Source organism: Pygocentrus nattereri, chromosome 9 (genome assembly GCF_015220715.1).
Source record: "Pygocentrus nattereri isolate fPygNat1 chromosome 9, fPygNat1.pri, whole genome shotgun sequence".
NCBI classification, from domain to species: Eukaryota; Metazoa; Chordata; class Actinopteri; order Characiformes; family Serrasalmidae; genus Pygocentrus; species Pygocentrus nattereri.
In genome coordinates, this window is record NC_051219.1 from 43,625,085 (window position 1) to 43,643,593 (window position 18,509).

At 42.6% G+C, this 18,509-nt stretch overlaps 1 protein-coding gene and 1 long non-coding RNA gene across 2 annotated transcripts in view; one reads left to right on the forward strand and one right to left on the reverse strand.

The window, feature by feature from the left end:
* Positions 1 to 18,509, forward strand: part of LOC108429298 — an 86,717-nt gene that overhangs the window by 45,134 nt on the left and 23,074 nt on the right. Inside the window, exon 2 of the long non-coding RNA XR_001857995.1 lies at positions 17,274 to 17,395. This is a non-coding gene — a long non-coding RNA (uncharacterized LOC108429298). The remainder of the gene's footprint in view (positions 1 to 17,273; positions 17,396 to 18,509) is intronic.
* Positions 14,168 to 18,509, reverse strand: part of ntsr1 (neurotensin receptor 1 (high affinity)) — a 68,739-nt gene continuing 64,397 nt past the window's right edge. Inside the window, exon 4 of the mRNA XM_017700960.2 lies at positions 14,168 to 17,575. Coding sequence (XP_017556449.1) covers positions 17,326 to 17,575 — 250 coding nt within the window. The 3' untranslated portion in view covers positions 14,168 to 17,325. The remainder of the gene's footprint in view (positions 17,576 to 18,509) is intronic.

Below are 18,509 nucleotides of genomic sequence, written 5' to 3' on the forward strand. Positions count from 1 at the left end.
GGAGGGGGGGGGGGTCTATATTCCTAAGGTACACTACATTTCCAAAGTTATCCACTCTCCCATCCAAGTCACTGAATCCAGGTGTTCCAGTCACTTCCATGGCCACAGGTGTATAAAGCCGAGCCCCTAGGCCTGCAGACTGCTTCTACAGACATTAGTGAAAGAATGGGTCGCTCTCAGGAGCTCAGTGAATTACAGCGTGGTACCGTGATCGGACGCCACCTGTGCAGCAAGTCCAGTCGTGAAACTTCCTCACTACTAAATATTCCACGAGAGTTGGGCTGTGCTAAACGCATTGTCCTGCTGTTGAAAGGTCAAATTCAAGCACTGGACCTCTTCAAATGTCACACACCAAGTATTTCAGTAAACTCTGAGGGTTGTGTAGAACTGATGGTGTCTGTGTAGCTGAGCAGAAGGGCAGCCGTCCAGTTATCCAGTCAGTCGTTCGTTCATTTATACAAACATGGTCACTAATATCATCGTGGAATTTGGCTCCTGTCGAACCGGCATTAGTCGAGCTCTAATGAGCAGCACATAACGAGCCGTATGCAGAAACACTGGATGAAGACCAGAATGATGGACATAATGATCGCTGAATGCAGGTGATGCTCAGCATGAAGCGGATTAGCCCAGATTGTTCCATGCAGATCATTTGCAAATGACATGGAATCCCATTACACACATTTGCATAATGTAATTGAACGAGAGATTAATGTAGACAATTTATGAATTCTGCGTTCGTTGCTGAGGTCAGTATAGAAGCACTTGGAGATTTAGTGGATGATTGCATTACATTATTAGCGTGAGGTAATCAGTGTACCATATTAATGGTAATAGAATAAGATATAATAAAGTAATTGATCAGTCAGATTAATTTATTTTATTTAGCTTTAAAAAAATAATCTGGTTCATATGGTCATGAGAGCTGGCTGGTAAACACAAAGGCCTATAGATGTTGTAGCATCTTTAACTCCGTGAGACCACCGGTGGTCCCTAAACGCACTTAATCATGTTCTTCCTAACGTTCATACTCCATAAGCTCCATTCAGAAGCTGGGCGTCGTGTGAGGCTGTAGCTCTTCTCTCCAGTCTAATAGACGGTGATGTCATTTTAAACCCTTATAATAAAAGAAGCTGAACTTTGTTTTTCTACTGAAAGTCGAGCCGTTTTTCCCCAAATCTGGGCTCTAAACTATAAACAGACTTCTTCAGTGATCTGCTCTGGAAACATCACTTTTAGAAAACACAAAGAGCGGCGCAGATTTTTGGACTTTAGCAGTAAATTGTGAGCATGTAGTGATATGTGGAGATCATAAAACACACGTTCTGTTCATCTGAGGGGCTTTTATAAAAATAAAATAATGTACATTTATTTCATGCAGTTACTGAATAATTTGCCCTACGATTTGCTCGTGAAAATTTAGATGGACAAATCAAATTATGCCCTGGAGAATAAGAGGTTGGAGTGAATGTGGCTGATGCACCAGTGTGTAAAAGCCAGTAGTGAGAGAGGGGAAAGGTATTGATGGGGCTTCGCTGTTCAGCAGCTTTAGTGCACGGATTGCAATGCAGGTGTTAAAGTCTGTGTGTTATCGACTCGTTGACGGATTGATTCATTGTGACGCCGCGACTCTCAAGAAGGGAACAAATAACCCCACATGCAGAGAGAATGAGCTGCTTCTGGCTCTGTAGCTCTGCGCCAAGTTTTTTGCCTCTTAACCAAACCAATTTAACAGAGACGTCTGGGGATGAACTGCAGCAGTGCAGTCGGTTTCCCATTTCCCCCAGAAACAATACCAGCAAAGACGTTCACTCAGTCAAAGGGAAAACCGCAGGCTTTTATTCAGTCATTAATCCAAACATGTGCTGTTTGATACCTTTTGATAAGTTCTTTCTATTTCTATGTTATTTGTGTGTCGATATACATCAATCAGGCGTAACATCACGACCACCTCCTCGTTTCTACGCTCACTGTCCACTTTATCAGCTCCACTGACTCTATAGCTGCTCTCTGTAGTTCTACAGTTACAGACTGTAGTCCATCTGTTTCTCTGATACTCTGATACCCTGTTCTTCAGTGGTCAGGACCCCCATGGACCTTCACAGAGCAGGTACTATTTGGGTGGTGGGTCATTCTCAGCGTTGCAGTAACACTGACGTGGTGGTGGTGTGTTAGTATGTGTTGTGCTGGTACAAGTGGATAAGACACAGCAGTGCTAAAAGGGGGTAACAGAGTATCAGAGAAACAGATGGACAAAGTCCCCCACTCTGCACTAAACATCAAGCAGTCCCAGCTGGAGCGCTTCTGCTCCTTGGTTGATCATGTCATCCTGGGGTGTTGTGGTGTAACTGCTGGAGTTGAAATGCCTCTCAAAAGCCATTTTTGGACCAAATTAAGCTCTGGTGTAGGTCGTCCTTTACCGATGAACCAAGTTTTCATTTAAAGTTAACCTAGAGAACAGCACGGATAATAAACTGGCAACGATGTCCTGCTCGCTGCCAGTGACGTTACACTCGGCGTGGTGGACATGGGAATCCAGCTTATTCTCAAACAGCTTGAACACTCAGGAACGCATGGAAGAACTCTGTTCTTGGACTTCAGCGCAGCGTTTAATACGATCGTCCCAGGACAGCTGCACAACAAACTACTCCAACTCGGCGTGCCAAGCCCCACCTGCCAGTGGATCACCAACTTCCTCACTGGCAGAGAGCAGCAGGTGAGGTTGGGAAAGTTCACCTCAAACACCCAGACCATCAGTACAGGTGCTCCACAGGGCTGTGTCCTCTCACCATTGCTCTTCTCTCTGTACACGAATGACTGGACCTCCACAGACCCCTCAGTCAAAATCGTGAACTATACAGATGACACTACAGTCATCGGTCTCATCCGAGATGAGATGCTTACAGATGGGTGGTTGATCAGGTGGTCCTTTGGAGCAGCCACAATAACCTGGTTTTCGCTGGTGTTCAGCACAGTGGAGATGACGGTGGACTTCAGGAAGAGCCCTCAATCAGCCTCCTTCAGCCAGATGAGGATCAGGACATCCAGGCCACAAAGGAGCTTCTTCCCGTAAGCAATCAGTCTCAACAGTTAAATATTACATATAAACAATATTCCAGCTTCAAACTGCATGTTTACATATACTGGTATATAGTATCAACTCGACAGCAGTGCGTCCTGCTATGCTGTCTGGTTTGGAGACTGTGGCTCTGTCTAAAAGACAGGAGGCTGAGCTGGAGATGGCGGAGATGAAGATGCTGAGATTTTCGTTGGGACTGACGAGGCTGGACAAGATTAGAAATGAGCAGATCAGAGGGACAGTGAAGGTGGAGCAGTTTGGAGATAAAGCCAGAGAGGCCAGGTTGAGATGGTTTGGACATGTGTTGAGGAGGAATAGTGGATATATTGGGCAAAGAATGTTGGAGATGGAGCTGCCAGGTAGAAGGAGAAGAGGTAGACCTCAGAGAAGGTTTATGGATGTAGTGAAGGTGGACATGGAGATGGTTGGTGTGAAAGTAGAGGAGGCAGTGGATAGGGCAAGATGGAGGCAGATGATCCGCTGTGGCGACCCCTAAAGGGAGCAGCCGAAAGAAGAGTATCAACTCTACTCCATCCTCTGGAGCTGCCACTCAAACCAGTGTTTGTTCTAGCATATTACCATATTACCCCACTTACCTGCCATACTACCCCACTGACCCCTTCCTCTGTCACTATACACCCTTTAACTGCTGTGGCACTCAGCACTTTAACTTTAGACCCAGTTAGGACCTTTTGTTTACAGGTCTGAGTGATGGTAGGAATGCAGGTTTTATTTTATTTTATGTTTTTATATTTTATTTTCTTCTCTACATGTAAATGTGTGTCTGGTACTGTACACTGCAAGCTCCTGTAACCAAAGCCAAACTCCTTGTATGTGTAAGCAAACCTGGCCAGTAGAGCTCGATTCTGACTGATTCTGAAAAGTAACGGCCCAAAGTGACTTGGCCCAAAGTCTGGTTCCATTGACTTACATTAAAAGTAGTGTGTTTTTTCCTTCTCCTGTAAAGTTACCATTTTGGAGATACGAGGTTTTCTTCCTAACACAGCATCTTACTGGTGGTGTTGGTGTCATTTGAAGCTGGTCTTTGATTGAATTACTGTTGCTTGGCCCTCTGCAGATTTATAGCCTGACCACCAATCAACAGCAGATACAGCAGTGTTCTGATAGGGGGCGACAAAGAGCCTTCTCTAATTCAACCTTTTTACATTCCAAAACAAATTGAATAGGGAGATTTATTTGCTTAGATTTGTTTACATGTTTATTTTGTCAAAATATGACCAGAGATAATTAGAACTGCTCAGTTTTAAAACATTACTTTTATAATATATTGGGCCCTCTCTGAGGGTGTGGAGGGCCATGATGGTTCTCTGAGTTTACATGCGTTCAGTATTTTATTTATTTTTTTTTATTTATTATTATTTTTTTATTTTATTTTTAGTATGTTACACGATTTTCTCACACGGGTTTTATGACAGTCATTTAATAGATCCTTAAGGTTCAGGGAAAGTGGTCATTTAATATTTAACGATGTTTTATTCTGAAGAGTGGCTAAGCTGTGACACAGGTGAACCCTGTTGATGTTCCTGTCACCACCGCTATAAAGAAGTTTCGTAGGCTAAGATTTGGTGGAATTTCCTCTTCCAGGGTGCTTCCTGGACAGGCAACGATGTCACTGGCTTAGAGTAGTGATTGAGAGTACAGCAGCTGCAGAGATGAACACATTCAGTATTTCGGACCAGCAGACGTGGTTCGGCTGGCTCTTGGCACTTGTAGACTGGGTTTGTGGGCGTGTAACTAAGTGGATGCGTAAATGCTCGGGGATTACGCTTCGCCTGCTGCTGAAGGGAAGGCTTTCGGATTGTGATGGTGTGAGTGTGAGAAGATTGTGATGGTGGGAGTGTGATAAAGAAGCTTTTGTGTAATGGGTTGTCATGTAGATAGATCCTTAAGGTTCAGGTAAAGTGGTCAGCTATGACATGGGTGAACCCTGTTGATTTTTCCAAAAATTCCTTATAATTAAATGGTTAAGATGTAAACAATGGCATACGGTGTGGTTTGGCCTGAAATGCTCCATTCTAGAGAAACCTACCTACTTAGTGGTTCACAGTGGTGGTGATGGGAACCAGATGTCCACCTCTGAAAGCTCCCTCAAAGTTTTGGTTTGGTTAAATGGTTAAATATATGCTACCTCATGTCTGACATGTGACAGTTTTGGCTTAAAATTCATTTTGAGCCATTTATTTAAATGTATTATTGGAGGAGGGATACATGCAGGGTGTTATGACAAGTCACCAAAAAAAATTTGTAGTTTTATGACTTTTACAATTAATAATACATATAAAAAAAGCTTGGAGGTGATGTGTAGGTTCACCAGTGGTTATACATGCTCATCACACGCATATGAACTTGAGTGACATCCCATTCTTAACCCATAGGGTTTAATATGATGTCGGCTCACCCTTTGCAGCTATACCAGCTTCAACTCTTCTGGGAAGGCTTTCCACAAGGGTTAGGAGTGTTTATGGGAATTTTTGGCCGTTCTTCCAGAAGTGCATTTGTGAGGTCAGACGCTGATGTTGGACGAGCACCACGGCACCACGCTGGAATTCACTGAGCTCCTGGTTGGCTCTTGGCACTTGAAGACGGAGTTTGTGGGCGTGTAACTAAGTGGACTTGTAAACGCTCAGGGATTACGCTTCGCCTGCTGCTGAAGGGGTGGCTTTCGGGTTGTGATTGATTGCTGTGTGGGATTGTGTTTGAAGAGAAGATGTGCGCTGCGAAAAAGCGGGAGTGTGATAAAGAAGCTTGTGTAATGGGTTGTCATGTGGATGGATCCTTAAGGTTCAAGTAAAGGCGATTTATAATGAGTGGGAAACCATGACGGCAGTTCTGTAGCCGAGAGGTGCATAACTACAGATGGAGTGGGGGAATGAATGAAAGAGGAGGCTTCAGTGACGCATCAGACGGAGTTCTTAAACTTCAGACTTTAGACTCAGTGGAGTCTGACAACACCATAAATATTGCCCAACATGGGCTTCCGCCAAGAAAGGACCTTCGTTGTTTAGTTTCAAGTCATCAATTGTGAACTTGCCCTGCAGCCTCTTCGCACTCGTGCGGTTATTATTGCGATTAGACCTGACGGAGTTGTCAGGCATTCTAGTCATGGGCTTGAGCAGGACTTGTTTGTCTTTGAACGTGGCCGAATAGCTGGTAGCTTTACTGAGCAGTCAGCTGAATCAGCTGTGAGGATGCTCCTGGCATGTAGACGCTCCCAGGTCTTTGAGTCGTACATCCATGGCTATACAGGCTCCCAGCAAAGAGCAGGGACCAGTTTACCTGCGGATACCGTGATGGTGGTCGTTATTTAACTTGACACTTTCCTTGGAAACTTATCTCCAGCCATCCCTGGGATTTATTCTTTCTAAACCTTCCCAGTCTGGCGGTCCAGGCCAAGGCCGTCATTTTAACACTTACTTTATTCATTTGTCTCCAAACCCGTTTTTTTGCCAGTTCTTATCAGCTTACTTCGCTCTTCGGGGGTCAGCTTGCCTTCGTTTTTTACTATGTAAGCAATTTTGCTGGCCTCTCCAAGCTCCAGGTGCATTCCTGTGTCAAACTCCCTTTCAACTCGAGGCCTGTCCTTGGTGGGAGGACTCATCAGCTTCATTTATATGACTTATTTTAGTCATTTTTAAAGTAATCTTTGAGGAAACGCTTATTAAAGTTCCCCGAAGGCCAGACACCCAGGCTGTGTGGGATTGATTTGTGTGTTGTAAGTATTGGGTTTTTAGTGTGTGAGCTAGTGATGACTGCCGTCACACCAAACGTTTAATAAGTAAACAAACCACTGCTTTAGGAGCAAAACCTTGCATCTCCAAAATAATGACTGTACAGGAGAAGGAAAAACCTACTTCGCTTTTAATGTAAGTCAGTGGAACCAGACGATTTTCCGAGTCATTTTGTGTCGTTTCTTTTGGTCCATTCATCACGACATTCACACACAGTGTGAAGAGCAACAGGCTGTGGTTCCTCGCCTTTACGTTCAGTTTTGATGTAAGTAGCTGTTGATTTTTATTTATTTTTTTATTTTACCCAATGGGGAATGGGGTTTTTGTGGGTTGGAATGAAATGTAAAGGAGAGGTTAGTTAGTTTTCTGTTCACACCGTTTCTGATCATCACATTCAGGGGCGGTCTTCAGTCTGGGCAAAGGCAGGCAGCCGCCTCGGGCACCGATGAGCCAAGGGCACCATGATAATACAAATTAGGTTTGTTGTGCATGTTGATGTTAAACGTCTTTTTCAAAATATTTTGAAAAGTTGTTTTATGCAATTGTAGTGATTTTTCTGTAACTTCAGACTGACGCACGGAAACGGACAGACGACCAACGGACACACGGAGATGGACGGACACAGAGACGGACGGACGCACGCACGCAGACGCACGGAGACTGATGCGCTCTGACTGACTGACTGACTGACTGACTGACTGACTGACTGACTGACTGACTGACTGACTGACTGACTGACTGACTGACTGACTGACTGACTGACTGACTGACTGACTGACTGACTGACTGACTGACTGACTGACTCACTCACTCACTCACTCACTCACTCACTCACTCACTCACTCACTCACTCACTCACTCACTCACTCACTCACTCACTCACTCACTCACTCACTCACTCACTCACTCACTCACTCACTCACTCACTCACTCACTCACTCACTCACTCACTCACTCACTCACTCACTCACTCACTCACTCACTCACTCACTCACTCACTCACTCACTCACTCACTCACTCACTCACTCACTCACTCACTCACTCACTCACTCACTCACTCACTCACTCACTCACTCACTCACTCACTCACTCACTCACTCGGATGTGTTCAGTGTAGCCTAAACTTTGTCAACATTATATTGGGCTGTTCCATATTATGTGATGACACTACTGTGTAAAGACAGTGTGCTATGAACCAGGTACTCAAGCAATCTACATTATGGAGATTCTATCATGTCATTATCTGGATATTGAGAAGGAAAATCAAATAATCCTTGTGTTTTGTTAAGATGGAAGAATAACAATGAACCAGCTGTAGCATATTGAGAAATGCTATTTACTATTTTATTGTATTGATTGTATTTTTTCTACTTTGTGGCCCAAAATAAATATGCCATGTTTTGAGACTAGTCGTTTATTTTGGTGTGTATTTGTTTGTTTATGCAGCCATATTGAATTTATTGCATTTATCATTGAGGGGCTACAACTAGCCCCTCAGTCTGTTGAGATGAAGCCCACATATAGAGTAAATTAACATTTTGTTTTCTTTTGGCTGAATTGGTCGTAAGTGATAGATTTTGGAAGCAGCTTGTTTTTGGTTGTTTTGAGTTGCTACAGATAACAATGAAGCTGTAGCATATTTAGAAATGCTATCAAAACTACCAGTTGATTATTATTTATTTAGCACTGTGCAAATCAGCTCACTGGGCTGAACTAAATACTACTAGACAGGGCAAATTATGCTCGGTGTTCTTTAAATATTGACAGTATGCTTAGAAAAATATCCACTATGTTTCCAAAAGTATTCGCTCGTCTGGCTTCACACACGTGACCTTGAGTGACATCCCATTCTTAATCCATAGAGTTTAATATGATGTCGGCCCACCCTTTGCAGCTATAACAGCTTCAACTCTTCTGGGAAGGCTTTCCACAAGGGTTAGGAGTGTTTATGGGAATTTTTGACCGTTCTTCCAGAAGCGCATTTGTGAGGTCAGACACTGATGCAGGACGAGAAGGCCTGGCTCACAGTCTCCGCTCTAATTCATCCCAAAGGTGTTCTGTTGGGTTGAGGTCAGGACTCTGTGCAGGCCAGTCAAGTTCTTCCACACCAAACTGGCTCATCTGTGTCTTTATGGACCTGCTTTGTGCACTGGTGCTCAGTCATGTTGGAACAGGAAGGGGCCGTCCCCAAACTGTTCCCACAAAGTTGGGAGCAGGAAATTGTCCAAAATCTCTTGGTGCTGAAGGTTTAAGAGTTCCTTTCACTGGAACTAAGGGGCCGAGCCCAACTCCTGAAAAACAACCCCACACCATGATCCCCCCCCTCCACCAAACTTTGCACTCGGCACAATGCAGTCAGACAAGTACTGTCTCCTGGCAACCGCCAAACTCCGACTCGTCCATCGGATTGCCAGACGGAGAAGTGTGATTGGTCACTCCAGAGAACACGTCTCCACTGCTCTAGAGTCCAGTGGCGGCGCTTTACACCACTGCATTCCACGCTTTGCATTGCGCTTGGTGATGTAAGACTTGGATGCAGCTGCTCGGCCATGGAAACCCATTCCATGAAGCTCTCTACGCTGTTCTTGAGCTGATCTGAAGGCCACATGAAGTTTGGAGGTCTGTAGTGATTGACTCTGCAGAAAGTCGGTGACCTCTGCACACTATGCCCCTCAGCATCCGCTGACCCCGCGTCATTTTACGTGGCCGACCACTTCGTGGCTGAGTTGCTGTCGTTCCCAATCACTTCCACTTTGTAATAATCCCACTGACAGTTGACTGTGGAATATTTAGTAGTGAGGAAATTTCACGACTGGACTTGCTGCACAGGTGGCGTCCGATCACGGCACCACGCTGGAATTCACTGAGCTCCTGAGAGCGACCCATTCTTTCACTAATTTATGTTTATGAACAGACGCCTACAGATCAACATAGTAAAGGAGCTCATCTGTGATCCTGAGTTTAAAGCCAGTTTTTATTCAACTTAAACTTGGAACTAAGTTGTAAATAAATCTGAAACTGAAACTTTGCTTGTGTGTAAAAAGTGATTTCAGAGCCACTCGGTTCTCCCTGATGGAAACTGTTTACCTTCAGTGTTTTGTGCTTCTGATCATTTTAATAGACGTCACCGTCACTAATTAATGACGTTCTATTAAAAGACTGGTTTACCAAGAGAGACGCTGGAGGACTTTCACCTGAAATGAGTTCATGAAGCCAGTCTGGTTATAAAAATGATAACAGGACCAGATCAGAGCCAGAATTCCTCTTTTAGTACTTTTACTTTATACTTAAGTACATTTGAAGGTAACTCAAGTACACGGTTTGTTTACTTCGTCCAGCTCTGGTAATTAGACTTTTGGTTGCTACTTGGCTCTTTTTCTGTATCATTAGTTATCATGCTTGATTTAATCCTAATCAAATAAGTGATTCTACATGTGGAGTTTGAATCTGGGTTTTTTTGCTCTTGTCTTGCACTATGAGGACTAAAGACTCGTCACTGGCAGTAAAGCAGGCCACTGTGAGGTTATAAAATCAGAATAAATCGGACACCTATAAGAAAGAACAGACTGATGAGCAGATGATGGACCACAATAGTAGAAGATGAAAGTTTTCAGCATGTCCTCTGAGATGAGCAGCTCAGGTCACAGAACTTTAACGTACTATTAAAGGCTGCGGAGTTCTGAGTCTTGAGACTGAGATCAAGCTTGAGGAAAGTTCTAATCGTGACCGGTTATTGATCATGTGGCTGATGATAGTTACATCATGCTGATGATGGAAGCATCTTTACAGCTCAGACCCAGCTATTTGCATCCGAGCGCTAGGCCACTGAAATAAAAGAGGGCACTACGTGTAAAAGGGCCGGTGATTCCTAAATGGTACAGCCGAAATAGGTTTATATATCCAGTCAAAGCAAATTCAAAGATGAATTTTATTTTATTTTTCCATTTTAAATCCAGTGTGTTGGGTTTCAGAGACAGAACGACGGAGACCGTATCACTCAGTTTACCAACATGGGGCATGTGTACTTTAATAGCAGCAGAGTACAGAAACAGTATGGAGAAGAAATCCGACAGCACAGAAAATCTCAGCGTAGCACAAAGACGAAGCATACTGGTCATTTTAAGAGAATACACAGCTGTTTATAAACCATAGCACAAGCGTAAGCTGTCATTAATGCAATACAGCAGGGGAGGGCGGGGCGCCACCCAACGTGAGGTCAAATATAACAGTTTTTTGTTGAACAGGTTCAAGTAGAACATGCATTTTCTTAGCTTATTGGACAGAGTGATTCATAAAGATTCATCAGATTTCCAAGCGCCGTATTTTTATAACCGTGAGGCGCCGAGGAACCAATCACACTCCAACTGTAAGAGGGGGTCATAGAGTTTCTGACCGGCTCCTTCAGTCTGAGAGGAGCTGAGACCCCTGAGCAGAATGTTCTGCGTTCTCCACGTCAATCAGAGTGAATCCGTCAGAACTGAGCAGCGGGATTTTCATCAGCAGTGAAGCTCCAGCAGCTCAGAGCGTTCGGCGCTGGTTCCACAGCACTGGATGATCTCCGAAATCCCACTGAAAGAGCCGTGAGAGCAGCGACGCCCGACACGCTCAGTCCAGTCTGGGATGAGTCTGACTGTGGTGTTGATGTCCGTACAGCTGGAGGAGGTTCAGACTGAGACCTTGTAGAACTACATAATAAACTTTATGCTCATTTAAACTGTTTACAGCTCACTGCACTGATCTGGAATGATTTACAGCTGAAATGAATCAGTTTGAAATCAGACAAATCTTTTGGAATCACCCCGTATTCCCATAGCATCGCACATTTTCAGAACAGTTAAAACGGATATGTTTCCAAATTGAATCATGAAATTAACTAAGCTTTTAGATTAGTTTCATACCTGTAATACTCTAATCCCCCTCTTGGTGGCAGTAATATAGCTCAGTTTGAAGCATGTGAACAACTTGCAACCTGTTAAAACTGTGCCACCCAAGAAAAACAACAGTAGATCCATTTAAATGCATATTAATTAAAAACAGATCATTTCAGGTGTTTTATTCCCAGATTAATCAAACATCCTGCAGATGTAATATAAATAAAATGTTCCAATTTTATTGTGCTGATATACTTTGTGGCCAAAAAAAAATATATATGCCATGTTTTGAGACTACTTGTTTATTTTGGTGCATATTTCTGTTTGTTTATGAAACCGTATTGAATTTATTGCATTTATCATTGAGGAGCTACAGCAGGCCCCTCAGTCCGAGCTGAATGAAGTTCAAATGTTTAAAATGATGTAAGTGGCAGAATGTGTGCCCATCTCTCCCCCATGGTCACCACCAGCGTGGATTACATTACAGTGAAAGTACAGCGAACTCACAGAAACCCAACCACGTTACAGACAGGTTCACCTTCCAGAGCAGTTACAGTTACAGGAATGCCACAGTTTAGTTAACGCTGAATCATTGGCTACTCGTTTAAATGGAAACTCAAATCAATTAATGGCTTTAGGCATGTCTGCTTAATGGATCTGATCCCCTTGACTAAATTTAATTTGTATAGACGAAAGCATATTAGAGTTAATGATTTGATGATTCTGTAATGACAGTCGCTGGGACGTGAGCAGCTGAAGATCATAGAACATACAGCCACCTTTTTGGCTTTAATTGCAAAGTTACATTAATATATAACTCACACACACACACACACACACACACAGTACTGTGCGAAAGTCTGAGGCACCCAAGACACATTTTTAAAATCTATTTATTTGTGTAGTTTGTGTTTATTTGCTGAGAAAAGTGTTAATATTTGAATAAATAAAATGTATTAATTGATTTTATTATATATATATATATATATATATATATATATATATATATATATATATATATATATATATATATATATATATATATAAAAATATATATATATATAAAAATGTAAGTGTGTTTGTTTAACCATCTCCAAGCCTCTCCTCCTCGAGGAAGTCCAGTATTATATGTAGTTATAAAGCAGCTCCTGGTTTGACCAATCAGTGCTCAGTAAACTGAGCTGATGATGTAACTGATGATATTAACGAGTCTCTGTGGCGGCTGTGAAGGTGTCCAGGAAAAATATGGACCCAAGAAATTCTTGTTACTTTTTATTGTTTTTCTGTTTATTTGAATTATGAATGCGACTTTATTCTAATGTATATTGTGATAAACTCACTGCTGAGAGAAACTGTTTAAACAATTGCTTAGATGCCAAAAACCTTCGCACAGTACTGTGTGTGTGTGTGTGTGTAAAATATGCCTGTTGTCAGAAAAAAAAACAAAACAAAAAAAACTGGTATCTCCAAAATGGGAACTTTACAGGAGAAGGAAATAACCTACTTTACTTTTAATGTAAGTCAATGGAACCAGACGTTTTGGGTCGTTTCTTTTGGTCTCTTCATCATGAAATTTGCAGACAATATAAAAGACAATGGGTGTTTTTAGATTATGTAAAGAAAACTTAAAATAAAAAAAGGTTCTTTTGACAGCAGTGACACACTTGTTTTTTTTAGCACAGTAGAAACGATAATACAACTCAAGGCTTCACACAGAGATCATCTAAAGAATATAAACAAAGGCAAATATACATTCTCCTGCCATTAAATGTTGTTCTTCACATCTGTAAACTTTTTTTTTTTTAACCATTTGTTTTCTAATGCTGAAATGATATCTGCTAGTAAGTGGCTGTTTATAGTCCAGCAGGTTTACTCCAGCATGCTAATGACTGATAAAGCGTGTGTGAAACTTCAGAGGGTCCATATTGTTCACCTTGGACAGCTACTGGGAGCTTATCGTGCTTTGCTTTGCTGCAGGTGTAACAGTCTTTGGTAGAAAAAGGAATAAAGGCTTATGAATCGTGATTATCTTGTGGTGTGCAGGAGAAAAGTGCCTGTCAGGCAGTGATGTGGATTTGTAAAAGGCGGAGAGATACAAATCTTTGAGTGCCGCGTGGCGCAGGTAACCGGGCTGAATCACCGCTCAGCACAGGCGGGGTTTTAAAAAGTTTGGCTTTGATTCACTGAGACAGACCATAATATGACAATGTTATTTTCATACATACATACATACATATATATATATATATATATATATATATATATATATATATATATATATATATATATATAGTGTGTGCATATATGTATGTATATATATATATATAGTGTGTGTGTATATGTATGTATGTGTATATATATATATGTTGTGTGTGTGTGTGTATATGTATGTATGTATGTATATATATATATATATATATATATATATATATATATATATATATATATATATATATAATGTGTGTATATGTATGTGTGTGTGTGTGTGTGTGTGTGTGTGTGTGTGCACGCATTAATTACAGAGATTGACAGACAAACGATAGAGCAATGTCACTGGACCCCCGTCTGACAGGGTCTGATAAAATAGCATGTTTTGGGCCAATTTTCCACAAATAGCAGCGTCGGGCTCGAGTTTGTTTTCTGAGTGCTATTAATTAGAACTTTAGATTAGAAGAGAGCTTTACTGGCGGCTGTATGCCTTGGTCAGTTTCACGTGTGCTGAAGCCTTTTCTCTCTCAACAGTCTATGGCTGTGTCTCATTTACAGGGCTGCCATCTCCAGCGGTCAGCTAGTTATGGCTGTGTTGTCATGTGGGGGTTTGGTAGTTTGGATGTTCGGCTATTTTAAAGCCTTGGGTTCACTACATGACTTATTATAAAAGACTATCAGACTGGTTTTGGGCAGCTGAAATATTGGGGGTCACACACTCAACGATTGGGGATGAAACACCACTCAACTTTTCAGCTGCTGCTGAACTGAATGGAGCTCATTGAACTCGTAAGAACTCTCCCTGAACTCTCACAAACTATTCTCTCGTGACTGCGACGCCCAAATAAACACACGTGGAGCAGCTGCTGCTGGTTTTTCTGAAACAGTAAAGAAGCAGCGTTGAAAGTTGTGATCAGACTGATATTTTACTTTTTCCTTTCTACTTTTAAACGGCCATAAACCTGATTGTGCCTTAAACTCGGCTCATTAAAAAGCTTCGCTCCACGCCAGAGAGACTTTGCACATTTTTCTTTGTTTACTTGCTGTATTTTCGTTTTGCTTGCATTATTTTGATTGGTTGTTGCAGGAATCCGTTCAGATTGAGTCATTGACCAGTTTACACCAGATTTCACCGAGTCGTGTCGTTTGATCAACTCCGACTGGTCTGAAACACGATTGGGAGGCTGCACCCCTGTAATTAATGCATATGTGGTGTTTCACTTCACTGATGGGTTAAATGCGGAGGTGAAATTTCCCCGTTGTGGGACTAACAAGGGTCACTTAATCTTAATCTTAATTAAATCTGCAGCTCTTGTGATTTGAACCTTGTTTAAATGCAGCTTTGATATAAAAAAAAATGGCCTTTTCAGCCTTTTCAGCCACCTTGTTCGGTACAGACACAGACACACACTGAGAAGACAAAGCAGGCAGCAGTCGTGCACAACCTCTCACTTCACTTTCTCCATCTAGCCACTCACTTCTGTTTGACTGAGCTGCAACGTGGCAGCACTGAAAACACTGCTACCACCCTGGGTCCTCTTGTTCTTCCTTTCTCTTGCCCTGCACTCTCTCAGCTCGTATCACACCTCTCAGTTCACCCGCACCACTGCACACACTGTTTCTCTAATGGAAACCCCCCCAAGGCTACACATCCGCTCACCTTCAGTGTTAACTACCCTCTGCGCATATCTCTCTCGTCTATTAGAGGAATAATCCTGTATTTCACGCCGATGGATACGAGTGTGCGCTGCAGGCTGTGAGGGAACCCTAATGGCCTGTTTTACACTGCTGGGGTCAGCTAAAGCCTCTTGTTCTCTGCTGTGTTATAGGCCAGGTGGTGGTGGGTGGGGGGGCATTAATCATCACAAGGCCTATGGAATGCTGGATGAGATCATTTGAGAATATGGGGCCAATCCAGGCAAGTTTTTCAGGAGATCATATTTCTGGAGGGTGCATCTCCATTTGCATCCAACAGCCACGCATTCTTCTTTGCACAGTGATCAAAAGCGCATTATCTGTATCATAAAAGCCCTCCACCCTCATTTGGGACTCCTCATTCAATCAGCAAGCTCTGTAATTTCTTTTTATCATCTGTGCTCTGCTGATTACTCTCTATCTCAAAGCTTGCTGTTCCTCAGGCTGGAGTTCCTCACAGCTTTGCCCACGCCTGGGTTTCTCACTGATGAGCAGCTTTTGTGAGTGATCCTCATTGTCCTAAATGTTCTTTTCCTTTGTTTTCTCCATCACGACAGCCACATTCAGCAAAGCAGTGAGGAGTGGGAACTCCCTCACCCAGGGTTAGTACGTGTCGCTCGCTCATCATTGCCCTGGCACTGCAGAGAGAAAGTCACCCAAGACTTTGTTGTAGGAAAGTGACTGGAAGCGAGAGATCTGCTGTGTGCAAACCCACGGCTGGCCTTTCCTCCCTCTGCGCTCGCTTCCAGCAGCCAGACGCTGCCGCGTTAACCTCGCAGCGTTGCCACGGCGACATCATAGCAAGAAACAATGCCGCAAAGCGTTGCCGGGAAAGTGATTATCGCACAATGCAGCAGCGTCTGCCTAGAGTGTCCCTCTTGTTGTGCTTTGTCAGTTGGGAAAGAATTCCTAATGGGCCATTTCCATGTGCTCACAGTCTCCCAGTGTGAGGCAGTGAATGACTCGGTGACTCCACATAAACTGTAGCTTTCGTTTCCTTTTCACGTCTCTCACGGTCGCCTGTGTCCTTCAAGTCTTTAATATCATATATATTTTTGTCAGTCATGCGCAGCTGTGACAAAGGACTTTTGCCTGAAATGCTGAAATGTGTTTATATACAGTTGTATCCAGGAGTTAGGACACTTTGGTCAGTTACATGTTCTGGTGATTTTGTGAAAATAACCACGTTTTCAGACACTTAAATGCATTTTTCTGCACATTTTGGTGCGCAATGTCTATTTATGTAGCATATTTGGAGGAAAAAAGCTAACATGCAGTGTAAAATGTGCCATAACTTTTGCACAGGGCACATTTTTCCGCCTGCAATATGTTAAATTCAGCAAATCGGCAGCTTTTGCATGGATGTCTTTGTGTAACAGCCACAGTTTATAACTCTAATACCGTACTGACTGTCCTTTCATAATTTCTTCATTTGTGTAGTGATTTCATGTGCTGTGTTAAGATGTATATAAATCTGAATGTACATTCAAAATGTTATGTACACTATTTACACGATCACCTAAACGGTCAAGGCTACATCGTGGCCGTTTCTCTTGCACATTGTCTTTCACAGCTAGTCTGCAATGCCTGTCTACAGGGAGAATTCCGGTTTCAGACACTGTAAGGAGGAGTGAGAATCCCACATGGACACATTCTCTCATTTCATACAGGTTCTTGTTGGCTCCACTGCAGTGGACTGGACGGTCTGAGTGCTGTTACTGGTCAGTAGACGGTCTCTTTCACGATGTTGGTGGAGAAGGTCTGGTTGCTGCAGATGCTGATGGAGTGCCTGGTGAGCATACGCGTTTGCTTCTTACGCCGGCACGGTAGGCAGAAGTAGCTGAGTGTGGAGAAGAAGATCTGCCGGTAGTTGGCTGAGACCAGGTTATACAGGACAGGGTTTACAGCTGAGCTGACATAGAAGAGCACATTAGTGACCATGTAGAAGTAGTGGTAGAAGTCGTAGAGCGTGCTGGTGAGGAGAGAAGAAAAAAAGAGATGGAAAGAAAAGTTCATCTTAGAGATTTCCCAGTGTTTGTGCTACAAAATGTATTATTACTTTTTATTTATTGATGAACTACAAAGTAGAGCTGGACAAAGTACACACACCAGGTACTTGAGTTAAAATCGAGACACCCAAGGTAAAATATTCCTCCAGTAAAAGTCGAAGTTCCTCCCTTTAGACCTCCACTTGAGTAAAAGTACTAAAGTATTTACCTTCAAATGTACTTAAGTATAAAGTAAAAGTACTAAAAGAGTAATTCTGGCTCTGATGTCCTGTTATCATTTTTATAACCAGACTGGCTTCATGAACTCATTTCAGGTGAAAGTCCTCCAGCGTCTCTCTTGGTAAACCAGTCTTTTAATAGAACGTCATTAATTAGTGACGCTGACGTCTATTAAAATGATCAGAAGCACAAAACACTGAAGGTAAACAGTTTCCATCAGGGAGAACCGAGTGGCTCTGAAATCACTTTTTACACACAAGCAAAGTTTCAGTTTCAGATTTATTTACAACTTAGTTCCAAGTTTAAGTTGAATAAAAACTGGCTTTAAACTCAGGATCACAGATGAGCTCCTTTACTATGTTGATCTGTAGGCGTCTGTTCATAAACATAAACCAGCCCAAACTCATTTACTATAAAATGGCCAGATGTACCTGAGGTACGTAGGGGAAGTACATAGATACTTTATTTTGTACAAATCAGTCAAATCACTCAAAAATTTGGGCAGTCATGGGCTGGAGGTTAGGGAACTGGCCCTGTGACCGGAAGGTTGCCAGTTCGTTCCATTCACTTCACAGATGGGTTAAATGCGGAGGTGGAATTTCCCCGTTTGTGGGATTTAAGTATCACTTAAATTACACATCCAGGCCTCTTCTGGCAAAACTCATCCAGCTCAAAAAT